Here is a 27,379-nt window from a genome sequence, read left to right on the forward strand (position 1 = left end):
ATGACAACCGAACATGTAAAATAAAGAACGGGTAAAATGAAAAAAAAATTCCTGGGTGTGTATTCATTTAGCACACACACTACTGCCCATCAATGGTTGATCCTGGAGACTCGAATAGCCCCAGAGTGCAAATGGTAAAAATCAATGGAGTATGCAATAAACATAAGCAGCCTAATGTGTTTCTGCATCAGGCTTCACAATTTGATTCCTGCTCCCCCACATAATGGAGAGTTCCAGCAGGTGAGGGGGGTTGAAAACCACTGTGATTGAAAGGTAATCTAATAATATGACACATGATATTTTGCGTCCATCTCAGGCGGACGACTGTCCAACTCAAAAGAGGAGAGATGAATAAATAAATACATTAAAAAAAGAGTTTGAATTGCACTTACATGAATCGTGAGGATGAATGCGCACCATGACTAAAAGCCTGACTGTATTTAAAGCAAAGACAGCGGACAGTGTGCTATGAGAGGTGCTGTGTTACACTGTTGATGCTGTTTAGTGTGTATCCAGACGTCTGTATGTGTTTCTGTGGTGTCAGATGCAGCATCAACATGAGCATTTTTTCCACCATGACTTGCAAGTAAAAACAAATAAAAATAACTAAATGCATAGACTTACACTGAAAGAGGGAGCCAAGTGTCATCGAAGTAAGTAAATAAATAAATCTCCCAGAATTTTTTTTTTTTTTTTTCAAAGGTACGGAAAGTGTGAAAATGGAATTAAAACTCCCATGTGCTATAGTTTGCATTTAAGATTCAAGTCAGAGAAGTGTGCAGGATTTTTCACTTAGCTTCTTAAATGAAAATCGAGCAGGATTTCTTCAAGGAGAGAAATGGCAGATCTAAATATCAAGTCATGATGTCAGAGTTTATATTTCCCTGTGCAGGTTGACCTCTCCACTTTCCTCTTGCTATATTTCTGACTCAGTCTTCACACGTGTTCATCGGAAGTGACTGAAGATTTATTTTCTTAGTCATTTCTCAGCCCTCCTTCCAAACGTAATAAATTTGGCTCTTAACTGTCCCTGTGAAGCAGAGATCAGGGAAGGAAATTAGATGGCACACACTAGATCTATGGCACATGGCAGGGGCGTAAGTTCTCTTTCTGCCACCAGAACATTGTCTCCAAGAGTTCTCCTATATGAAATCCTCCATTCACTGTTTTCCAAATGGTCCTCTTGATTGAGAAACGTAGCACCTCCCCCTTTTATTTATTTTTCATTTAAGCTGATAAAACACTACAAGTTCTTCCTTTTGAAAAAAAAAATGCAAATATGTGCTCTGCTGTTATAAATTATTTCACGCACAAAAAACAATATTACTGTCACACACCTGGACTTATTTTGTGTGTTCCCCTGTGACCCAGTTTCTGTCTTCCGTGTGTGGTTTTGATTAGTTCCCAGGTGTGTCTAGTCATTTCCCCATGTGTTCCATGTCCCTGTTAATTTAGTCATGCCATCCACCTGTGTTTCCCCAATTATCCCTTCTACTTAAGCCTTGTCCTTGCAGTTCTGTTTTGTCGGGTCTACTCGTCTAAATGTCAACTTGTCTACTTGTCACCTGTTACTTGCCACTTGCCTCTTGCCACCTGTTATTTACGACTCACCTTGTTTATGTTTTATTTAATAAATCCTTGTTTTGTTTATCCCTCGGCTCAGTGTTCCTTCCAGCAGCATAAGCCGTGACAGAAGACCCGACCTGAAAAAGCTAAAAACTGCGTGTTTTCCCTCCGTTTTGTTTTCCGTTTTTTTTCACAGTCTTTTTTCTTTCCGTAGTGTTTCATGGATCCCCTCTATCGCCCCGAATACCTCCTCCTCCTGCTGGAGCAGGAGGGACTGTCTCTCGAGGACCATACCAGACGGTTTCTCTGGCTAGCCAATGCCACCAGCTACCCGGACCACGCGCTGCACCTTTTATCACGCCAGCCTGAACCCTAGGTGCAGAGCGTTGTCGCCCGAAGATGGTCCTCGGGAGGATTTCGCCGCATTTATAGAGTGGAATCTGGTGAGAAATGGGTCCCCTCTCACGGTCGGCCCAATGGAGGATCTCGCCAGGTCCACTCTGGACCCAGAGCCCAGCCTACAATCTCCCCACGGTACGAGGCATAAGCCCGAGCCCACCGATGACGGAGAGCCAGAGAGCATCCCGTCAGACCAGGTGCGAGAGCCGGCGACACTGCCCACCACGAGGGAGCAAAATATGGAGCGCCAAATGGGTCAAAATGAGGGGGGTTCCAATTCACCTATGCCAGATCCTCCTGTAAGCCCAGGATGGGCTCCTGATCCTCTGTTAAGCCCAGGAAGGGCTCCTGATTCCCCGTTAAGCCCAAGACGGGCTCCTGTTCCCCCGTTCAGCCCAGGACGGGCTCCTGATCCTCCTTTAAGCCCAGGACGGGCTCCTGATCCTCCGTTAAGCCCAGGACGGGCTCCTGATCCTCCGTTAAGCCCAGGACGGGCTCCTGATCCTCCAGTAAGCCCAGGAAGGGCTCCTGATTCCCCGTTAAGCCCAGGACGGGCTCCTGTTCCCCCGTTAAGCCCAGGACGGGCTCCTGATCCTCCTTTAAGCCCAGGACGGGCTCCTGATCCTCCTTTAAGCCCAGGATGGGCTCCTGATCCTCCTTTAAGCCCAGGACGGGCTCCTGATCCTCCGTTAAGCCCAGGACAGGCTCCTGATCCTCCGTTAAGCCCAGGACAGGCTCCTGATCCTCCGTTAAGCCCAGGACGGGCTCCTGATCTTCCGTTAAGCCCAGGACGGGCTCCTGATCTTCCGTTAAGCCCAGAAAGGGCTCCTGATCCTCCTTTAAGCCCAGGACGGGCTCCTGATCCTCCTTTAAGCCCAGGACGGGCTCCTGAACCCCCGTTAAGCCCAGGACGGGCTCCTGAACCCCCGTTAAGCCCAGGAAGGGCTCCTGATCTTCCGTTAAGCCCAGGACGGGCTCCTGATCCCCCGTTAAGCCGAGGACGAGCTCCTGAACCCCCGTTAAGCCCAGGACGGGCTCCTGAACCCCCGTTAAGCCCAGGACGGGCTCCTGATCCTCCTTTAAGCCCAGGACGGGCTCCTGATCCTCCGTTAAGCCCAGGACTGGCTCCAGCCCCAGAGCTTACTCCAATGCCTGCTCCTCCAAAATTCCCACCCTCCCACCCACTCCTGCCTCCTCCTCCGCTGTCGTCTGGCTGCCCCTCTGCTCGCCCTCAGCCTACCATCATTGTGGTGCGAGCTCAGCGGGACCGCCATCCTCCAGCGACGCCTTGGTCGGCGTCTCCCTCACCTCCGCCTCCAGCCTCTGAGGCCTGGACTCCGCCTCGGCCCGTTGACCCGTCGGCTCCACCATGGCTCCTAGCTCCTTCCTCTCCGCCGTGGCCCGGCAGTCCGCAGGCTCTGCCTGGCTCCCTCGTCCCTCCGGCTCCGCCTTGGTCTGGCGTCGTCCATCCTATGCCTCGGGACTCCACTCCTCCGGCTTCGCCTCATCCCTCCGTCCCTCCGGCTCCGTCAGGCTCCTTCATCCCCTCGGCTACACCTCAGTCCTCGGTCACTCTGGCCTCACCGCGGCCTTCCGGATCCACATCGCCGCGTCAGTCACCAGAGCCATCTGTTCCGCCTAGGACCTCCGGCTCCTCCCCGTCACCCTGGCTCTCCGTCTCCGCCTCGGGCTCCTCCTCCACTTGTTCCGTTGCCGTGGGTCGAGTCCCTGGAGTCAGTGACCATTCCTCCTCCATGGCTCCTTCCACCGTCGGCCCCACCTTGGGCCGTTATGGCTGTGGCCTGGGTCCTGCTGGGTACCTCCTGCTTCACATCCTTCCTGTCTCCTCCCTGGCTCCTCCCTCCGTCATCTCCTCCCTGGCTCCTTCCTCTGTAGTCCCTGTCTGCTGGCTCCCTCCTGGGAGGCTGTCCTCCACCGGAACCTCCTCCCAAGTTCCCACCCACGCCTCCCTTTGTTGTTTCTACGGTGCGAGGACGCACCTACCGGGAGGGGGGAGTACTGTCACACACCTGGACTTATTTTGTGTGTTTTTTCCCCTGTGACCCAGTTTCTGTCTTCCGTGTGTGGTTTTGATTAGTTCCCAGGTGTGTCTAGTCATTTCCTCATGTGTTCCATGTCCCTGTTAATTTAGTCATGCCATCCACCTGTGTTTCCCCAATTATCCCTTCTACTTAAGCCTTGTCCTTGCAGTTCTGTTTTGTCGGGTCTACTCGTCTAAATGTCAACTTGTCTACTTGTCACCTGTTACTTGCCACTTGCCTCTTGCCACCTGTTATTTACGACTCACCTTGTTTATGTTTTATTTAATAAATCCTTGTTTTGTTTATCCCTCGGCTCCGTGTTCCTTCCAGCAGCATAAGCCGTGACAATTACATTGCATGTGCATTTCAGATGTTTTTATTAATATTTGTAATAATATTTATTTGTATATAAATAATATTTTAATAGATATAATTATTATTATTAGTAGTATTTTGTTTATTATTATTGCTTTTTATTACATTTTAAAATTGCTAATTGTTGTATCGCTAATACTAATTACTGGTGCTAATATAATCTTTTTTTTCTCATCTCTCTTCCAGGTGTGCCAAATAGTGTTGGTCCAGTTAGTAAGTAAACAAACTTCTAGATCTTAGAGAGCTTTGCTTCTCACTTCACCTCAGGTCCACTTCTGGTTAAACATTTATTTCTGATTTTCATTAGATTTATCGGACATAAACTGTGCAACCTAATCTGATTGGTTTGGAAGTTAATTAGAATAGGGTTAAGTTAAACTATTTCAAGAAAACAGAAGTTTTCTGTGGTAAAGTTTATGGATGGACTAATTCAGATCCTGACTTTGCATGCATTACATGTATTATAAATGCTACAGGGGCTGTAAAGCAGTTCAGGATCTCGTCCGATCATTTTAATATGAGAAATACAGGTCTTTGTGGTATTATCTGGTCCTGCCAGGGGCCTCATATGCCATCAGACAGATAGAGTTACAGACGCAGGGAGGCTGAATGTGAAAACTGGAGCCACAGAGGTATTGAACAAGTCAGAATGCATGTAGAGCCCTGAAAATTTCCACACGCTTCACTTCTCCTGGGTCCAGGACAAATATACCCATTTCCTCTTTGGATAGATTGGTATAATATATCACAGTTGTATGGAATAACATTACACAAATCAAATATTCAATAATGAACACTGGAATTATTACAAGAGTAAATGGAGTCTGATCTATACATAAATTACAGTTTGATGTTACCAGTGACCATATGAAATTGTTGAACACAGAAAAAAAATCTTGCACTAAAAGTTCTTGCACTTTTAATCAGAAATGTATGTCAAACCAAGTGGACACTTCTTCTCCTCTCCTCAAGTGTGTTTTGTATTTACCCGTATAGCATGGCCTGTGCTGTGCCATTTCTGCATGGGCTCACTCCATTATTTCTTATTCAAGCGCCATGCCATGAACATTCACTCCCTGTCCTCATGATGAATTTACCTCCATCCAGAAAGACACAAAGAGGTGACACTCTCACAATGCAACCAGGGTCCCAAACAGCTTGATGTTACTTTAGCACCAAAACCGTCCTCTGACCATCACTATAACAATTATAAACACCATTCTCTCTACCTTCACAAAACTATAGAGCGCTTGTAAAGAGTGTCCTTGAGGACGGAGATGTTATTCCCGAGACTGAAAAAGAAAACACTGCAGTTTCCTCAGAGTTGCTTGAGGGTAATTGAATTCTTTATTGACTTTTTCCAATTCTATTTCAAGTTTATTAAGCCTGCCAGAATTGCCTAACGCAGGCATTAGAGCAAAATTAATATTTTAAGATGAGATTTTGGCTGTACAGGATTGCATTTCATTACTGGGATGGCATTGATTAAAATCTGTCACTTTTCATTTATCAAATTTTTATCCAAATTTTCACTAACAAAAACATTAATGAAGAGCAGATGTGATGAGCATCGCTCCTAATCGCTTGCTAATACGGAACACATTTTATATCAATAATAAAGCTCTCAGCATGGTCCCATGGGTATCACGACAGAGGCTTCTGTGTGTGCGAGTGTCATGGAATGTGATGAGAGAGGACAGCTGGATTAGTCCATCACTCAGAGGTCAGATCTGTTCCAAACTGATAGTGACTCCAATGGTTGTCCATTGCTGTTTGCTCACTCTTTGTGTCTCACTGGATTCAAAAATTAAGAGAGAACTTCCGTTGAAAAGGGTTGTGGAAAAAGTGTTTCTCTTAATATTGGATTAGTTTGATGGATCCAAATTGTGCATTTTTGTTTTTTTAGTTTACAAATGAAAGCTTAAGTCTAAGAATGGTTTGAAATAGTTGTAATTGTTTTAATGAGACTGAGTAACAAACAAAGCAAATTTATTGTTGAGATGATGCTGACAAATCAAGTACTAATCTAAAGAACGAGAAGCACTTTATGATGTTGACACACCCTGAACTCACATTATCTGATTAATCTTAAAGAAATAATTTGCTTTTCATCTTTAATTTCTTTCATAAAATATTACTGGAGCTTGAACTGAAAACTCATAGTGAAGTTCACGGAATTCCCCAAATCACATGGAAAAAAAAAAAGAGTCATTTCTCCCAATGTGATTGGGCATAGAGGCCATTTCATAATGGGTCTTCAAGATGGGTTTCCTCTGTCAGTAACCTGCGTGTGCATGCTCTCCGAGTCCCCAGACACCATGCTATGTGCCTGGTGAAAAAGGAAAAGCAAAGAAAAATAATTAATAGATGTGTCCTCACTGGAATTCCTGCACCCTGTCCTCGTTTCATGTGCCCACACACTGAGGTCAACCATGAAGCAGCACATAAGGGACCTAACCATGTTTGTGTTGGATGGATGGTTTGGTTTGGTTTGGTCCTCTAACTTTAGTGCTGCCTCTGAGATTGACACGAGACCAGCTCCATTCCCAGCCCTAATATTTCCTCCTCTAAGGAAATTAATTGTATGTAATTATGAGGATTTTCTCATCAAATCGTCATTTCAATTGTTAGCTATTTTTGTCATACAGAACCACACTTCAAATCAATCAATTCGATAAATTGAACAAGCATCGCAAGCAACCATGAATACACATGCGCACAATCCAGTCTTACACCCGAAAGACTGATACAATTTCCCTTCATCACTGTCAGCCATCATTCCAATGTATTAATATAGATTAAGCCACAAAACACAGCTCAATTACATACAATCTCTAGAGATGATCTGTGATTGGTCTATTGGTTGCTTGTTCTCATCGAGCCTATTAGCTCAACTTTATGAATGACCCATCTGGAGATGTTTGTAGCTGTTTATGTGTACATGAGTCCAAACTGGACCCGTCCTAGTGCATCTGACATCCGACTGCCAGTGCATTCAATTAACACCTGATTTCTCCTGTATGCATGCAGTTCGGCAGAACATTTCATCCCTAGGTGTCGCTAACAGAAATCAAGGTAGGGTACATTTTTAACTTGGATACAATTTCCTTTGATCTGCCTCACAAAACAATTTTTAGGCTGATGTAAGAGTGAAACAGATTCAGCAGAAGTTTGCTGACAGCTAGTCCTTATTGTATATTTGTCATACTGAATCATTCCAGATGGACAAACATCTTCTTTTTGCCTTTTCTCTTTTACATACCAGTTTTCGATATGTTTGAAAGCTGTGAGATTTTTGAGCAATCAGCATTTCTAAGAAACAAGCTGAACAGCCATAAAGACACACATAAAGACATGATTTAAAGCGTTATGCCCTCCATTTTAATAAGACATGGCACTTTCTCTTGGCCCCTTTAGTATTTCCTAACCCCACTGGGGAGTTTTCATGGCTGTTTTAGGTAGACTGATCAAGGTAATCCATTGCCAGATGTCCAAAAAGAAGCATCACGCAAACAACGGCCCTGAGTAAACAGCGTTTTTGATTGAATTGGCGGTTGGAGGTTAGTAAAGGGCATAATTCTCATTGCCCCTTGTTTGTTTTGTGACTACACGATGAGCTGATAACTTTGGGATTGTTCTGAGCCCTGTTGTTCTGCTGCTGTGTCAGACTGGCAGCGGGATGTGGGGATCTAAGCCTTAAGCACTCTCACACAAGAAGCCTGGGCAGCTCAACTACACTAATGCCAGCTGAGCAGTTTCTGCCAGCGATGCAGGCTTTCTCTTTTCTAAAGCCATCAAAAAACTTCCAAACCACAGCAGCTGCAGAGAATGAAATGTGCGCTGTGCAATTTTTTTTTATTTTTGTATCTATTTTTATCATTTATGGCAGAGTAACAGGATAAGTCTAAATTCTTGTTTTATTGTCAATTACATGCTTTTGGTACAGACAGATTGTAATGTTCATATCATCATTCGGGTTTTTGTTGATTCAATATGTTTTATTTTATTTATTTTGTCTTTATTTTGTCTAGTAGCTCCTCAAGTTGCTTTGGCAACGGTTCCTTCTGTACAAGTTTCAAACAGTAAGAGAGGTAGGAAGACTTGATTCATATACTCTCACTATTCTGTGTCAGTGTATGTTGTCCGAATTACCCCCTTCACCATGCCCTGAATGAATCCAGAGTGAGTCCTGTACCTCCTATACTTGCAGAACACCTACTCCTGACCCTACTATTCCCACTTTGCATATTATCAAGTAAAAATATGCAGATTTTAGTGCAATTGTTTATTTTGTTTTATGATTAGCTCCATTCTCAATCATCATTGAATCTCTGTACCGAATGCTTCAGAGACTTTGAATATTGAGAATATTTTTACTTTATGAATCAGTAGGGAAGTGTTCAAATCATGTTGACTGTCAGATTAATGGGTTATATACAGTCAGTGTTGCTGATCCGAGTGTGGATGAGAACACTAATTCTGATATAATTCCGCAGTGGCTCACAGACGAGAAGCCCGTCAGTTTTTTGTTAAAGTGGGCCCTCTAAAACATTTTCCAGAAAGAATGATTGACACATCCAGGCAGCTTTAGAGATCGCTTTACAGGAGATATGTCTGTCTCAACTCCTGCAGTCGGGGGACAGGGGAAAAGGCTGCAGAGGAGGCCTGACCTCAATCCAGATCTCGATAATGAGAAGCCCTCCATTTCTCCCGAAAGCCTTAGAAATCATCTCAGGAAGGAGGGACGTGGAGGCTTTATGAGCGTAACTCAAATTTGTCAGACCCATTGGGTTGAAGGTGCTGGCCAGTTGGTTGACCAAGCAACCCTGGCAGGTCAGAGTAATGCCATCAGTTTGTTATGTTATGCCAAGAGCAGCATTTGAGCATTGAGATTTAACTTCACTTTGAAAGTAGGACAGACTCCTTGCGGGTCCTGGATAAACGTTGTTTGGTTTCTTTGGAGGCTATGGGGAAATAGATAGGAAGTTATTTCTGATTTGCTTGTGCTATTTCTCATTTTGGAGCTGACAGAATCAATACTGAAAAAATGCTTTGTCTTTCATTTTTATGGCAGTAGTTCTGTGGAGAGGATACAGTTTGTGTACCCGTTTTCGACCTGAGAGGCTTTGTTATTTTGGGGGCATAGAAAATAGAAGCCATTGTTTTATTCCCGTGTTTGAAAGTTCCAGCTCCTTCACTACACCCTTCCATCATTTCTGTGAGACAACTCTCCATGAGCAATAGAATATAAATGCAGCAGATGTAAATTTCAAATCGCACATGCACTCGCATTCTGCCGAGGTTGAAAATTACATCTGCTCGTGTTTGATTTCCATGTAACATTCCTGTTCTTATTTTCCTCTCCATCGCTGTGGTTTGCTCAAGACCAACTCTCTAATAACAACACCGCTTCTCCATTCATCTTTAGGTGATCTTACATCTAACACTGCTTCTGCTGTTTCAAACCATCCAAACCTTGCATGCCATGGTGCCCCTCATTTGCAGCGCCGCCGCGACTTGCACACACTTACCCTAAACACAGCCACATCTCTTTCCCCTTTTTGCAAGACTGCGAATGTTTCAGTCACTCCAATCGCTGCAGTTACATCGAGGTGCTAAACACCGTCATTTGCGTGAGCTGTAAGCACAACACTAGAGGGCAGCACTGCCAGCTGTGCAAGCTTGGATACTACCGCAATGCCTCAGCAGAGCTGGACGATGAGAATGTTTGCATAGGTCAGTCCTCCAGCACTCCCATCCACCAACACGGCTTATCGCACATTACCCCCCCCCAAATCTACCATCTGGCCTTCTGTTTCTATTGCTCCATCATCCTCCCATCTCCTCACTCCCTTCTTTGTGTCTGTCCATCACTCTGTCGTCACCCGAGTCTCTTCACGCATGCTTGTGTGCGTCAGCAATGTCACTTTGATCCACATCCCTCCAGTCTTTGACTACAAAACCAGCATGATGTGATGATCAACAGCAAATTAGATACTGTAGGGGAAAAATAGGGGTATTTTTTCATGTTTGTTACAAAGCCAATGAAATAAAAAGAAAAAGTTAGAATGAGAACAAAAAAAAACAAGGGCCAGACAGGTGTCATTGTGAGACAGAAGTGATGTCTGCCATCACACTTCCCCAGTGAGGTGTCTGGGAGGGCTCACACCCACAGAAAAAGGTGCTGCATGTTGCATATGTCACTGTCGGAAAGAAGAAGCAAGAGAAAGAAGAGAGTGAGAGAGGTGTCTGGGAGCAGGTCACGACTGCGTGACTTACACACACATCTTTAGGTGTTACAGGTCACAGACTCTGACCTCCACTTCAACCGAGCAACATTTGTAGTCACAGGCGGGCCACAGAACTGTCAAAATATGTGAAAAGTGCATCTTGGGAGAGGTTTATGTTAGTGTTTTAGCAATGCATTAATAATTAATAAGCATTAATGTCTTTACTTAGAAATGAAACGCGTATCTGCTCTGTAGCAGAACCTTAAGGCTATATTCACACTTGTAAAGGGTTCTGGTGATTTAAGATTCAAGATTCAAGATTTTTATTCGTCACATACAAAATTATATATAGCATATATAACCAGCAGTGAAATGTGAGTCAGGTCCGCTCCATGGACAGTGCAATTATTAAAGAAAACAACACAGATGAAAATATACATAAATAAAGCTATGTAAGAATGAAATAAAAGTAAACAATAAAAATATAAGAATAAAATATAAAAAAGATGTATATTGTAGGATTAAATATATAACGCAAAATAATGTGCATGAAAGTAAACTGTAGTCTTAAATATTAAGATATACAGGGATGTACAATGTGCATATGTGCATTATACTGTAGTCTTAAATATTAAGATACACAGGAATGTACAAGAAGCAAATGTGCAAACAGGGTGACACTGTCAGTGTGTCTATGTGAGGTAGTGAATGATGAATATTTTACTGATAAAGTGTACATTAAGTGGAGGCATGAGGATGTTAAGAGGCTCGTTTTGAGTTTAGGAGCCTGATGGCCTGGGGGAAGAAACTCCTCCTGAGTCTCTCGGTTTTTGCCATCAGGCTACGGAAGCGCTTACCAGATGGCAGCAAAGTGAAAAGATGGTTACTGGGGTGGGTGGAGTCTTTGATGATTTTAGCAGCTCTGCTTCCGCAGCTTTTGAGGTAGATGTCCTGCAGAGAGGGGAGAGCAGACCCTGAAATGCGCTCAGCTAAGCGCACAACTCTCTGCAGGGCTTTGCAGTCTTGACTGGAGCTGTTCCCATATCACACTGAGTCAATACACTTTCTATAGCCCCAGAATAGAAAGTTTTCAGGACTGCTGGTGAGACCCTGAATTTCCTCAGCTGTCGCAGATGGTACAGTCTTTGCCTGGCTTTATTAACCTGTGTTTGAATGTGAGTAGTCCAAGTCAGGTCCTCGGAGATGTTTACACCAAGGTACTTGAAGCTGCTCACCCTCTCCACAGGGGTCCCGCTGATCATACAATCAGTTCTTTAGTTTTGCTCACATTCAGAGAGAGACAGTTGTCCTGGCACCATGATGTTAATTTCTCTACCTCATCCAAGTATGCGGTCTCATTATTGTTGTGAATGAGGCCCAGAACCACAGTATCATGAGCAAATTTGATTATAGATGTGGAGCTGTGCGAAGACACGCAGTCGTGTGTGTAGAGAGAGTAGAGCAGGGGACTCAGGACACAGCCCTGTGGGGCTCCTACGTTCAGGGTGATGGAGCTGGAGGTGTACTGGCCTAGTTTCACCACTTGAGGTCTGCCAGTGAGGAAATCAAGAATCCAGTCGCAGAGTGAAGATTTCAGGCCGAGGTCTATGAGTTTAGAAGCTAGCTTTAAGGGGACTATAGTATTAAAAGCTGAGCTATAGTCAATAAATAGCAGCCTTACGTAGTTCCTGTTATTGCTGTCAATGTGTGTGAGAGAAGAGTGCAGGATGTGAGAGATGGCATCATCTGTGGATCTGTTTGGGCGATAGGCAAACTGGAGAGGGTCCAGTCCCTCAAAGACCTTCATGACTATTGATGTGAGGGCAACTGGACGATAGTCATTCAGACAAGAGGGTTTATTGTTCTTAGGCACAGGGATGATGACAGATTTTTTGAATTAGGAGGGAACCACCGATGTAACAAGGGACTCATTAAAAATGGATGTAAACAAACCAGTGAGCTGATCAGCGCAGGACCGCAGAACACGGGCAGAAATCCCATCAGGTCCGGCTGCTTTCCTTACATTCACTCGCTTTAGTGCCCTCCGAACCTCGTCCTCCGACACAGTGATCGCATGATGTTCGCTGATCTGACTGCTGCTTACTGACGCGCTGATCGGCAGACTCACACTGCTTAGATTGCTTTCAAAGCGGCCGTAGAAAGTGTTTAGCTCGTCAGCCAGCGACGGATCTGCTCTCACCTCTGCAGAGGATTTATGTCCAAAGGCACAGATGGTCCTTAATCCTTGCCACATGCGTCGGGAGTCATTTAGCTGGAAATGTGACTCTATGCGTCCCCTGTATCTGTGTTTGGCGGCTCTTACTGCGCGTCGGAGAACATAGCACAAAGCTTTGTACTCGCTCATGTTTCCCGACAGAAGACCGGCGTTGTAAGCAGCAGAGCGTTTGTTTACTGCTGCACAGATTTATCTGTCCACCCACGGTTTCTGATTAGAGAATGTCCTTATAGTTATTGTATCCGTAGCTTGTTCGGCTAGCGTGTTTACAAAGCTTAATGCTACATCCGTGAACTCGCTGTTGTCAGATGAACTTGCGCGAAACATGTCCCAGTCTCTGTCATCAAGAGCAGCTTGTAGCGTTGCTTCTGATTGGGCGGACCATCACGTCACCACCCTCTGCACCGAGGGATCTTGAACAAGCCGTTGCTTATATTCCGGTGTGAGGAAAATGGCGGCATGGTCCGATTTGCCGAAAGCCGGTAGTGCGTGAGCTTTGTAGGCATTCTTAAACTGAGTGTAGCAATGATCCAGTGTATTCGGTCCTCTGGTTGGACAGGATACATGTTGATAAAAATTAGGCATAACTTGCCTGAGTTTGGCTTTATTAAAGTCCCCAGCGATGATAATAGCAGCGTCAGGATGTTTGTTGATGTTGCCACTGAGCGCATCGTGAAGCTCAGACAAAGCCAAACCGGTGTCTGCTTGTGGTGGGATGTAAACAGCAGTTATGATGATCGATGAAAACTCCCTAGGCAGATAGAATGGGCGGCAAATAATGGATAAATGTTCCAGATGAGGCGAGCAGGAGCGCGACAGAGTGGAGATATTCCTGGGGTCACACCATTTCTTGTTAATCATGAAACACACTCCTCCACCTTTGGATTTGCCGGCCTCGGCTGTCCTGTCCATCCGTAAAACAGAGAAGTTTTCAGACGGCGTTACAGCAGCGTCCGGGACCACCCACGTTTCAGACAAACAAAGGATGTTACAGTCCCTAATGTCCCGTTGGAAACTTATCCTGGCTCTAAGATCGTCCATCTTATTCTCCAGAGACTGGACATTGGCAAGCAGAATGCTCGGTAAAGGAGGGCTGTGTGCTCTTTTCCTCAGTCTGTTGCGAATCCCAGCACGTTTCCCGCGGTGTTTCTTGATCCGTCGCCTCGGGTTGTTATGCAGGTGGCCATTGTTCATCTCGGCATTCCGGAGAATCTCAGATGGCCACGATGGGTTGGAGGATAAAGTGTCCTGAAACAGGTCAGTGAAGTGGTGTCCAATGTCCAAAAGTGTTTCTTTGTCATATATGATCAGTGCAGAGGTAATGTGTGTAAAAAGAGAAAGCAAAAGTAGGTAAAAAAGTAAATAAAAACATAATCTAAGTGGTGCGACCTGGACAGCGACCGGACTCGGCGGCGCCATCGTCTAACACGAAGATAGCGCTGTTGTGCTAGGCATCTGAAAACACTGATGAATTTATACAGAAAAAGAAGTAGGAGAGTTTTAAAAGGAATTATTTGTTTCATCAAAAACTAAATAAAAATAAAAAGAGAAATGTTTCAGATCATGATCAGAAATGCCATTGCACACATCAAAGTTTCATGGTTACACGTCCATGTTCTCTTCTGAGAAAGCACAAGAGAATTAATCAGATTCTCTTTTGAATTGATAATATTAAAACTGTTGCATATTTATTACCCCTCAGTAGCTCAACATCTGCTCAAATTGTGTCATCTTTGTAAATATCTAAGTAATGCAGGTCTTGAATGGCACTTCAGCACCATAAGCAGACCTCAGTTAATTGGCCAGATGTCTTTGGGTGATCCATGACCTGGAAAGTTACTGACATTGCCAAAAACTTATAGTCAACATGAAATCAAAATTGACTATGTATTTGGGTAAAATCAAGTCACTTTTTTTTTTGTTTTCAGGTTGGTATCTTGTCAGAAATACGCCATTAGCTCTTTTCCCGCAAGCATTTTTGAAAAAAGTTGCCAGCCACCGCCAGCGTTTTTGATGATTTTTACTCAAATTTGATGGCCTCCATATATTTTTTTAATATGTATGAATATTTGAATATGCCATACACCAAAATAGATAAGAGCCTTTTAAACATTTTTTTTTATTTATTTTAGCCTTAACCATTCTTTTTTTATAAACATTTGAATATAAATAGGTTTCATAAAAATTTATAGTTTTGAGCAAAAAGCTAAGAAAATACAAATTTTTTATCAAAAACTAGATCTGAATAATATTCAGTATGATTATCAAAGCATTAATCCAGTAAATCACTTCCATCAACACCTCCAAAGCTACCACAGACATCTGTTTACATAAGAGATCACTAATTTCTCCGTCCTGTTCATGTGTTTTGGAGGTCTTGTACTCGTTCAGAAGATGTGTAATAGCGCCCCCGAGTGTATAACAGTGAAAACACAAAAAGCCTTAAAACGAGATAACTTGTCAATGGTGGAGAAAAAGTTTAAATTAATGCAAATGCCATTTAATGTAGACTTCAAGGACATTTTCTGTAGTATCAAAGGATTTAATTATGATTATCAGTGTTATCAGTATTCAAGTTGATTGCACTTATGGGCAGCAAGTGAACTAGCTAATCAGGAAACCATGTGACTGCCTTTGTTTCTCTTTTGTATGTTCCCTTCGTTCATGCCACTCATTTTTGATGCTAAACTACATATAGAAATATGTTTTCAGAAAATTATTCAGAACACACATTGCAGTCACTCAGTAATGGTCTACGCTTTTGCATTATGGGACTTCCAAGGTGTTGAACATTCACAAATATTTGTTTTCCTTACTTAACCAAATGCCATTGTTGCCATTTTCCACCTTCACTCACCTTCCCCAGCTGATGCTTCTAATTTTATTCCTTTGAAATGGTAGATGTGAGGTAAATATTCAGATATGGGGTTATAAATCTGTCCTTTGTAGACTAGCAATGTGCATGAAGGAGGCAGCAGAGGCCCATTTTGAGCGAAAATGCTTTTTGTGTTGAAAACAGAGGGACTTATTCATGAGCTGATCTGAGGCTGAAGACCGCAGACCCCATCTCTCCACTGTGTGTATGTGTGTGTCTTGTTTCTACAGACTGTAATTGTAATCCCTTTGGCTCAGACACTGATCGCTGTAATGGCACAGGATATTGTAAATGTAAGGAGGGAGCAACAGGGGCTAAGTGCCATGAGTGTCTGCCAGGATATTTGTGGGACAATGGCTGCAAATGTAAGTAGAACCTCCACCCAACCTGCAGCTTCAGTCCCCTGCTCTCGTTTGCCTCTCTCTCCCTCTACCCCTCCCTGCCTTCTTCTTTCCCTCTTTCTATTTTCTCTGTTTGTTGCTTCTTTTTGGCTTATCCGAGAATGAGCAGCTTGGTTTGCTTACAGCACTTGGACTGACTTCCATCCGAGGCTCAGTCACACCTGTTATGCTGCCTTGTAGTGGTTTAACTGCAGAATTCATTTTGAGAGAATTATTCTAATCATTCATTAGCATTGTTTTTATTAATAGTATTATTGTAGAATTTTTATCAAGCACAAGAGATAAACCATGCAAACAATCCTCGGGCACAATCCCATGCACGTGCATTTGCGCAGATTAACACATGCAGCTGAGTTAATATTTGGAGTGAGCAGATCATTTGATGCCTGCATTGTTTTCTCTGGCTGTGTGCTGTTATGGCCACACTGTGATGGCTGGTTCTTCTCTCTTGGCTCCAAGCTCTGTGGTTGAAACAATCTTTAGGTCAAGCATTGATTTGTATTCTTCAATAGGCTTCCAGCATCAAAGGTCAACATTTACCAAAGCCTCAGATATCACAAAGGGGACTTTGGCTGTAATAATGTGAGACGGACAGTCCAGTAAATATGTGCATATTGAGTTCTGTGTAGCTTTAGACTCAACACTACAAGGCTGGTTTTGTTGAGAAGCAGAATTTCACAACATCACATGTCACAAGATTAAAGTAAACCAGAGCGTTTGGTACAAATAGTGACATGTGACAAATGCACTCCCATTACTGTCTGTTCTGGGAAACATATTGGAGAGAAATAAAGAGACATAACTTTTTATACACATCCATCATTCACCAGCATGAGGATGCATTACCATGTGTCTGTTTCAGCCAATGGTATGCACTAAGGTAAAGGACCATAACCATTTTAATTTGAAGTTGTCATCAGCACAGACACTTTTCGTTAGAAGTCCTAAACAAGAGATTTAAAATTGTTGCATTTGTCTCATTCAAAGTCCCAAAGGCCATAATGTGTGTGATAAATCCAATCTAAGGCTCATTTTCTTGATCCCGTCCATCTGTATGCAGATTTTCGGTATGCAATTAAAGTTAAAATCTTTCTTCAAATAAGCCTTTTCTTCCCAGCGCACCATGCAATCTACTGCTATTCTCGATAAATATTATCCCTCTTATCAAAAGCAAACCCAATAAATTGCTCAATTTATTCTCTTATTAACGTTTATTTACATGCAAGCAAATTGCAAATGCAGAACTGGAGGTTTAGCACGTTTTTCCTGCTTGTTACTGCACATTCTTTAAACATACAGAGCTTATGTTGCTCTCTTAAAATAAGTGCTTATATTTATTAGATGTCCATGGGCTCTAGAGAGCATGGCGTAGGCTATAGAGGTTAAACTGTTTGTAGGACCAACAGCAGAGTAAATAGTTTCCATGCCCCCCTCCATTGGAAGGTAAATGTGTTTGTTAGCACCCATAACAACTATAAATCACTGACGCGGCTCTTCTTGCCTCAGCACCTTTTCCTGGTCATCAGGGGATATCAAACTGAGGAGACAGAAAGAGTTGAACTCACAGGGTAAAGCAAAAAGACCCAAACTCTTGAGAGATACATTACCTGCAAAACTGTGCCTCTTTTAAGTCTTTCTTCAGATGAAGCACAAGAATACTCTTGCCAAAGGCCACAGTTGTGGAAAAGGCAATCGATCAATTTGCTCTCTTTCCCTCAAAGAAGAGGTGTTCTAAAACTCTTTTTACAGACACAATCCACTCATTACCTTACTTCTTTTTGTGCAATCTCCTTTTAATGAACAGTTTGGTAAAAGGCAACATTGATGTCTCAATTGCAAAAAGTCAATATGTCGTACACTTGTGAAGAATCAATTCATTTATAATAGGAAACATCTACAGTAGTTTAAACATGCTTTGAGCAGTTTAGGAGTTTAAAAATCTCCTATCCAGAACACTGAATCAATAAAGAATCTCTATCTTTTGATTCATCATTTCTTTATTGTTTCTTAAAGGGCAGACAAGACAGGTTAAAATGTGCTCAGGTCATGACTGCACCAAAACAGGAAAACAGGCACTGTAAAAATGAAAATAAAATAAATTGTAAATACAGCAAAGATTATTAGAGTACATTTTACAAGAAAATACTGTTTCAATCTTTATACAAAATTTTTGCATCTTATGACATTTCTTTGGAATTCTTTGAAATTTACTAGCAATTTCTGAGGGAATATAGTTTTTTTTTTCTTCTTTTTTTTTGATTATATAAACTAATCTAATCTAAATACTCTATAATCTACATCAAATTCAGACACAAATATCTTAATGAGGGAAACTATAATTATTTGTTTTTTAACGCCCATATGTTTCTTTACATTTTGACTCTGATTTAAGAAGTCTTACAAGATCGGACAGAAAAAACTGAAACAAGTGAAGTGTTACATTAGGTAGATGCCCTATTTTGGCTAAATGTAAGAAATAATTTAATACATTTTAATTTACTGTAAATTATTATTATAATTTATACAAAATTGTGTCAGTTTGTTCCAAACATTAAGAAATGTATGATTTGCCTACAAAAACTAATGAGACTGATCGTAATTGAACCCAATCAATCTTTATGCGTGTTAATCACCGATAATTCAAATAGCTTGTTCATCTTGCAGGTACAATTTCTGGGTCTTGTTTTGTGGTACGAGTGTGGGTTTTCACTAGGGAACGATTGATCTGCATCGTAAAAAGACTCGGCAGTGATGAAAAGAGGGAATTATGGACACAAACGGGCTCATTTTTCCCTGACTCAACTACAAAGCCTTTATCCACACAGAAGATGGAGAGAGAGAAGCTGGAGACCATATAGTTTTGCCAGCTCCCTAATCAGCCTGTTATGACTGGGAGAGTTACACCTCTTCTCTCTATCCTCCAGCTCTTCCTGTCTGCTCAGTCCAGCTTAGAATAGCTCAGTAACAGCCATTAAACAGATGATGCGATGCACAAGACCTCTCAGAACCATTCCTCGCAAACTGATAGAGGTCAGCGCTTGTGTGTTATGATTATTTTCCAATCAGCAGGATTACAGTGCTTTGATGAAGACGTGAGAGGCATGGCTTGTTCATCCGTTTTTATTTGTCTCTGTTGGTTTTGCTAGTTTACGCTGGAATTTGTTTGCCTGAAGCTTGCTCAACAGCTTGCGTCCGAGGTCTGGCATTGGTGTCCCTATTGTTAAATGCACCTGATACACCTGAGGGCAATGCAAGTCATTGTCAGGGATTTGGAGAATGGTTTGGGTTAATGGCAGGCCTCTTGAGAGATATTTTCTTTATTTTGAGGTGGCCGTTGAGCAGGGATGCTTTTTGGATCATTTTTAATAAAATCTCAGGAGTTCAATTTTCTTTAAGAAAAAAAAAAGTATATTAATATTTTTCACTTATGATTTTCTATTAATAATGATATTAAGTTTTCTACTTGTGATTCATTTCAATCAATATTTTGCCTGCACTTTGTATTGACTATTTCTGTCTATTTTCAGCAATAGATGAATATATGATATCTCAGGATAGAGCTCTATGTAATCATAGAAGTGTTCATACTTGTTTGGGTGTAGCTTATATATGTGTGTGTGTGGGGGGGGGGGGGGGGGGGGGGGTTTGTCTTCTGCTTACCCTTTTCCTCTGAATGCCACAGCCCGAGTGTGTGACAACGAACTTCTGCGTTGCCAAAACGGCGGCGTGTGTGTGAACAACGTCCGTTGTCAGTGTCCTCCAGCGTACACCGGCCTGCTGTGTGAGAAACCACGGTGCGAGAACGAGCCAGGCGGCTGCGGAGAGTCGGACTCGGGCCAGGCTTCCCTCTGCCCCCCTGGGCTGATCCTGCTTTCGCTGCTGTCCGTCCTGGGTCCCGTTTTCCTCGTGGAGATCTGCTGGATCCTTTGAGAGGCAGATCTCCGACTTGCCCAGCTTCTTCTGTATAAGCAGCGCACCAGACCCACCGACACTCGGCCGGCCATGTGGAATGTGCCCAAATATCAAAGCAAAATTTCTGAGGATGACAGACAAAATACAATAACTAATACATCAATAAAAATAGTATTTATAAAAAATTGATTCAATATAAAAATCTACAATTAAAAAAAAAAAACATCAAGGTGTTATTTATAGAATTTACCTGAGCATATGCTTCATGAAGCAAATAAGAGGAAGTAGTGATGTGAACTAAGCCATAATAGATACTCCCCTAACAGAACGAGAGAGCGACAGGGATTGGAGCGGACAAGACTCATCCCTTTCCTCCCTTTATCACCAAGGCAACGGGAGCTGCGTTCAGCCAGAGGCATGTACAAGTAAAGCCAGCTGCCGCCCTTCACCTGAGCCATTCTGGGTATCATGTTGGCTTGAAGACTGCTTTTGGCTATTGTGACACGGAGCGATGGAAAACTGTCCGGATTGTGTCCGAACTGGCAATTGCGAGAAAAAAAAAATGATATGAAGAAAGACTCCAGAAAAGAAAAGAAACAAGCATTCTTTGCTGTCAGTGCATTGTGGATATAAGGAAATCTATTCAGACTGTCACATTTGATCCGCTTTCAAATTGAGCTCGTCCCGCCGACACATCCCACTCCACCTTCAAAAATAAACTTTAGAGTGTCCTTTGTGTCAAAAGCCCCGTCCTTCCTCCACTCTGTGCTTTTGTGAATGTTATTCTGTAACCCTTGATATTTTTTTTTAGTACAGTATATATAATTTTTGGGTTTTCCTTTCATTCCGTGTGATGTTAGTCACACTCATATGGCACACCCCCTTATCCTCCAAAAAATATGACTGAACAACCCATGACTTTAAAATGTGACGGACTGTTTGCTGAGGCCACGGTCAAAGATGTATGTTTTCACCCAAACAGATGAAATGCTTAGACAGTCATCAGTGTATTTAATTTTTGTATTAATACAGAAGTTATTTTCTTGACAGAGTACAGATAATGTAGAACATATACTTTTTTGTATTATTGCTGAAATGTGTTTAAGGGCAACATTTTAGTGCGTTCAATCAAGGTGCATAATTAAATATCTGATTATGTTGGTCTGAAATTTATTTTATTTCATTTACACCTTTTTTTTTCTCCTTAAGTTGGATTGTGAAGTTTTCCTAAAGTATATTAGCAACGTGCTGGCATCAAAGAATATCAGTTTACATACAGTATATATACAGTACTGACGTGTAAAAAAAGAAAATCACACCAAAGGACATTCTAAATGTTTTCTTGTTGCTTTAACACTGAGAAATTTAAGTGAATAAAACTTTAAAAGGACTTTATGTAGCCGTGTTGTACTGTTTTATGTGTCTTTTATTGCAGTATGAAGAATCTAAATTGTCCCTCTGATGAAAGCGTGATAAAAAATGGCATATGTCTTTTTATATAACACATGCATATAAATTGCATACTTTGCAGAATAGTGGAAAATGCTTTAAGCCTCAGAATTTTCTAAACACCATTTATCTCAAATTCAATACAGTAATGATTTGTTTCAGTGAAACGCATTATCGGATGGGCAGAATTAAATATTAACAGCTATTGATGTCTGTTTGAGAGCCTGTTTTATGGAGTTGGTCTTGCCTGTGAGTAAACTGCCCATCTATCGCACGGGTTTGTTTTAAGCAGAAAGTTTTACAGCCTTTTTCACGATTATAAAGTGTGTGACATTACAGGCCTGCTAAATGATTCATTTTGAAGGAGATGCTCCACAAACATTTGTCTTTATCTGCAGTGGCTCTTAGTAACTGGGTACTAATGAATGAATCTTGTGTCTGTGTGTGTTTTGATGTGTTTGTGTGTCTGCTTTGAAAACAAAAAGAAAGGTTGATGAAGTATTATTGCACTTTCATGTTAGTTATAAACCAGTCCCCATCATATTTCATTCTGGAAATTCAACATACTGTAAGCAACCAAAAAATGACACTTGGTCAGCTGTTTCTTTACATTAGAATGGCACTTTAAGAAATGGATGACAGTAATACTTACCAAAATTACAGTTGTTTTGAAAGAATCACTAGTTAAACTTTTAGTAAAAGCTGAAGTGATGTGGCCCGACCCAGTATTTTACATCTTTATGGCAGAGCCATTATTGGCAATCCCTGCAGCAGTCTTTGTGTTATCACGTTACACTGATAAATTACACAACATGCTGTGAACTATTATTTCCTACAACTCTATGATGAACAGTAGTAATTTTCAAAATTGCAGTTCAATTACAATACCACGGGTGTATATATATATATATTATATATTATATAGTATATATATATATATATATATATATATATATATATATATATATATATATATATATATATATATATTATTGACAGTATACACTGTAGTGAGTTTCAACATTAAAATGTTACTTTTTAATTAACACATAAAGCACACACACACATATATATATATATATATATATATATATATATATATATATATATATATATATATATATATATATATATATATATATATATATATATATATTTAACCAAAAAAGATCAACTAGTCCAGAGATGCTCTTATAGTTACTCAATGACTGAGAAAACTGGAGTTCACCATCTGTACATTTGTGTAATGTTCAGAAATGCAACGTTCTCTTTATCAAGGCCAACATGTGCAACACTGACAAAGAGAATAAACGATTCAGTGCATGTATATACTCATCAGATCCACTGAGTATTCAACAAATTCTGTGAACCAAGCCAACAAACATTCTCAGCCAAAATCAGCTACATCATTCCAGTTGTTCACTCCTATTTAAAGGAGGATAATGCTACTGTAGATTTATTTTTTAAAGATCCAGTGAGTTTTCTTTAGTTATTATTATTTCTGCATATTTGATTACATTTATTTCTATTATTCTTTAAGCGATATGTCAAACTTTTTCTTGCATTTGGAGTTAATCTGCCCTTGAACAAGGCAGCCTATTGATTTTTAAATCGGCTTTTCCATGTGTTAAGAAGTTTAGCTTCAGTAAACATGATGCTTTTTTACTTCAGGCACATTCAACTTTTTCATTGATAACAGGAATGAAAAACTGAGGATTAATTTAACATTGACCGTTTCAGGGTTTTGATTTATGGTTTCCTATTCAGGGTAAGACTAACAATGTTACACACATTTATCAGCTTATATCACAATAACACACATGGAATATGTTTCTGGAATGACCCATTTGATATGATAATGTCTCAAAAACAAAGAGGACTAAGTGAACTAAGGTTACCCGAAGAACTGCTAAACTCAGATGACCAACTGGCTTCGGTAAGATCATTATCCACTATTCAGCATCTAGCTTTTCTTTTCCCAGAACAAAAGCCCAACTTTGGCTCGGCATCTAAGTCCTTCTCTTGGAGGAGTAATGGTGATATTGTTCCCTCTGCTGCTAATGGGGATATCTCTAAAAAAAGAAAAACACAGGCTTTCTAAAGGGAAAGCCTGCATTTGGTATTTGGCTGCAAGAAGACATTCATTTGTCAGATTTGATGGAATGGAGAAGCTCAGCTCATTGTATGAAGAGCAAAACATGGTGGATGGGTTCATGTTTGCACGCTAACGGTAGAATACATGAATGAAGTATAGCACTAGAGAATGTGTGAGCACTGGAGAATCCTGAAGGTCAAACAATTGTGGAAATGTAAAAGGTCTTCAAGATTGTTTGGCATGAATTCATTTCAATAACAAGAAAAAGTCATATGTATGTAGGTAAAACCACCAGCACAAAGAATAATATGAAAGAACATTTTTGAATAGAGCTCGAGAACATTTATGGAAGTTCAATAATCCCTACAGACCACAAGCTTGTATGGAATATGAATAACCAAAACTTCATTACTCATAACCTTCAATGTTTTTAAACATATAGGTGAGAAAAAAAATTAAAGCATATCTGAATTCATTTAGAGTCTATAACAGTACTCAGTTCTCACAATAAGAAATCTTTCTAGTGGCAATATACATGTTGAAAAGCTATTCAACTATATCAGACGATCTAAACACTAATACCCTGAACACTAGAATATTACGGTAATTTAATACTTGAGTTTGTTCACTGCAGTAAATGGGTGCCGTCAGATGAGAGTCCAAACAGCAGATAAAAACACCACAATACATCACAATACAACATCACAAAAGTGAAAAGCTGCATGTTTGTAATAAACAAATCCATCAAGACATTTTAACTTCAAACCATTGCTTCATTCTCATCTGAATCAGGAAAGAAATATGCACAGCTTAAGCACCATTAAAAATTAAAATAGTTTAAAAGTTCTAAATGTTAATGGTGGATTTGTTTCTTAAAAAAAAAAAAAACAGCTTTACAGTTAATAAGATCTTACTGATGGACTGGAGTGGTGTGGATTACTTACGAGCCTTTTGGACTCTTATTTTGATGGCACCCATTCACTGCAGAGAGGATCCATTGGTGAGCAAGTGATATAATGCTAAATTTCTAAATCTGTTCTCATGAAAAAAAAAAATTACCTACACTATAGCCTAAGGGTGAGTAAATTACAGCAAATTTGTTTTGTCTTTCGTTTTTTTAACACTTTAGTCTGCAATAATGATAACTGCGCAAGACAACACCACTTGTGTTTTAATGCAACAAAATGTGTAATATAAGAGACATTAAAGTAGTGCCAATAAAGTAGTTACTCAGATGAGTGGACTGATATACAGTGTTGAAATGGAGAAAGGTACACTAAGTAACTTTCTTATTTCTATGATTTAATGCATATTTAAATAGTGTTTTCATTAGAGAAGAATTGTGGGCCAAACAGTTTCTACACTTGATCAGCTAAAATAGCCCAGATTACTCCAGCACAACTTCATTAAGCCACCTAGCCTCATGTGACAAATGCATACAAGTAAAAATAAAAATATTTCCTGGCATGGACGAGTCCCCGGGGCAGAGGCAGGTGTATGACTGAAGATTATTCTTGCCATTTTCCAAGTAAGTTTTCCACACCTCTCCAGAATACAAAACTCTGAGATCCAAATATACAAGAAGTATGTTGCTGTGTATCGCTCTCTCTCTCTCTCTCAGTGTCTCAGAGGTACACACACACACTGACACCTTAGCAGCACTGCAAGCATATTTTCTCCGGCAGAGGGGAAATAGACTTCTTTTGCAGTATAGCCAAGATAAACTAAAGATGTAATGCATTATTTAGACCCACGGCATGCCCTTTCCAGAGGTAGATAAGCAAGAAGTGTGAACACCAGACATTGTGGATGTAATTTCAATGGATGAATGTGCAAACGCACACACACACACACACACACACACACACATTCATAGTTGTGAATAACAATGTGCCTCAGGGTTAGGAACGAACGTTTTAATGCTCTTCTCATTAGAGTAATTACTTCCTGTTTTATAATCAATCTGGAAGCCATTGAAATTTAACTTTAAAAATCTGAAATCGCTTGTAATTGTAAGTATTTCTAAAGATATTGCTTTTTATGATGATAAAAGATAAATGTGCTCTAGTCAGGCTCAATCATAAATCTAAATTAAATTCATTAAATCCATTGCTAATACTTGTATACAGTGTAATGTTTTTTCTTTTTTTCTTTTTTTCTTAGGGCATTACAAAAGCCTAAAAGGCTTTGGATGAATCTATAAATTGATTAAAACAGCGTTTCAAAAGTTTACAAATATTTTAATATGATTAACCTCTAAAACCAAACGATACCTCTAAAATATATATTTTTTATTTGATTAATTTAATTTTAATTCCTAAAATATTTAATATTTTGGATTAATGGGATATGTCTTTGGGCCAGTGTTAATTTAAAATACTTTATATATTATTAGAATGTATTTGTAATACATTTATTATTATTATTATCTTTCATTAACTATTGACTTTCATTTTCATTCAATTCATTTATTTTAATAACCCCTTTTTTTAATAGTTTTATTTTTATTTAAAGATAACAGCAGTGTATGGGGACATACAATTTTACTCCAATATAGGAATGACCCTTTAAATATCCATGCGTCAAATATTCATAATTACAATATAAAATTTGTCTTTCCAAAAAATAAATAATATATATATATATATATAAAGAAACAAGAGTATGAATCTCTTTTAAATGGTACATTATTGTGGATTTCAGTGCTTTTATCATCTCTATGTTACTATATATTAGTCAGACGGTCTTTGACCATGCTCAAGGCCAAAGCAATCCTACACAACTAAAGAATGGGTTGTTTGCGTCCGTAAGGATGATTATTTTGTCCGAACTCTATGACCCACCCACAGCATGTAGACAACTACCTAGAACTGGATTTGGGTTTTGTACATGCAAGCACCACTGATAATTTTATTTATAAATATCTTTATTTTTTAATCTTTTTATTTATTTTTAAAATTAGTTATATAGTTATGGTTAAATATGACTTTCAGCAGGTTTATGTGGGACAGAGCATTCCTTTTCATAAAGCTGATTGTCTTAAGAGAAGTAAATCAAAAAGTAAAGGTCCTGTGTTGCACAAGCAGAAAATCCCCTTAGTTAATCAGAGCCCCATCTGAAGATCAGAGCCTCTCATCCTTCCACCTGTCCATCCATCTGATCTTCTAAGACGTCCCACGACAGGGATCCACTCAGCTAATGAACATCAAACCACCGTCCCTGTAAAGCTTCTCTCCTCTCCACCATCTCCTTTGTTGATTTGACCAAAGTTGGATCTTTACAAAGTGAAAAATGACATTCCAGGTCGAGGACATCAAGGATGGTCAAGGTAATGAATACTAAATGAGCTGCTGCTGCAGGCCTGTGAAAACCACCAGTCCAAATTTTATTTGGCGAACCATGTTACATATACTATCACACTTTCCCATACTATACTTGAAAGGTTTGTTATTTTAAAATTATTTATATTGATATTTTAATTTAGCTTTTATTTGTAAATTTGTTGTTTTATTTTTAGTCATTTTATTTGTTAATTATTATATATATATATATATATATATATTTTTTTTTTTTTTTTTTTTTTTTTTTAATTCAGGAGGTTTTCATGCTGATTTGGTGCTCAGAATTTCTTATTATCATCAACATTGAAAACCGTTTTGCTGCTCAATAGTTTTGTGGAAACTCTCTTCTTTTTTGGAGTCTTACCAGGTCTGAACACATATTGAGACATTGATGAGATCACTTCTGAGTTAGCAAAAGTCTCAATTTGCTTTCCATTTAATCACTTCTGTCTGTGATA

General features: G+C 40.3%; 1 protein-coding gene across 8 annotated transcripts in view; it reads left to right on the forward strand.

Annotated features, from left to right (window-relative positions):
* The window catches only part of ntng1a (netrin g1a), a 118,396-nt gene extending 96,965 nt beyond the window's left edge, over positions 1-21,431 (forward strand). For 3 of the 8 annotated variants that reach the window (XM_059524947.1, XM_059524946.1, XM_059524945.1), the window contains exons 5-8: positions 4,569-4,595; positions 9,951-10,118; positions 15,954-16,088; positions 19,807-21,431. In XM_059524947.1, the coding sequence (XP_059380930.1) occupies positions 4,569-4,595; positions 9,951-10,118; positions 15,954-16,088; positions 19,807-20,054 (578 nt within the window). In that variant the 3' untranslated portion in view covers positions 20,055-21,431. Of the gene's footprint in view, positions 1-4,568; positions 4,596-7,412; positions 7,458-8,413; positions 8,474-9,950; positions 10,119-15,953; positions 16,089-19,806 lie in introns of all 8 variants that reach the window. The other 5 variants (XM_059524953.1, XM_059524948.1, XM_059524949.1 and 2 more) reach the window with 5 other exon arrangements.
* The last annotated feature ends 5,948 nt before the right edge of the window (positions 21,432-27,379 follow it).

This window comes from Carassius carassius, chromosome 35, assembly GCF_963082965.1.
Source record: "Carassius carassius chromosome 35, fCarCar2.1, whole genome shotgun sequence".
Taxonomy (NCBI): Eukaryota; Metazoa; Chordata; class Actinopteri; order Cypriniformes; family Cyprinidae; genus Carassius; species Carassius carassius.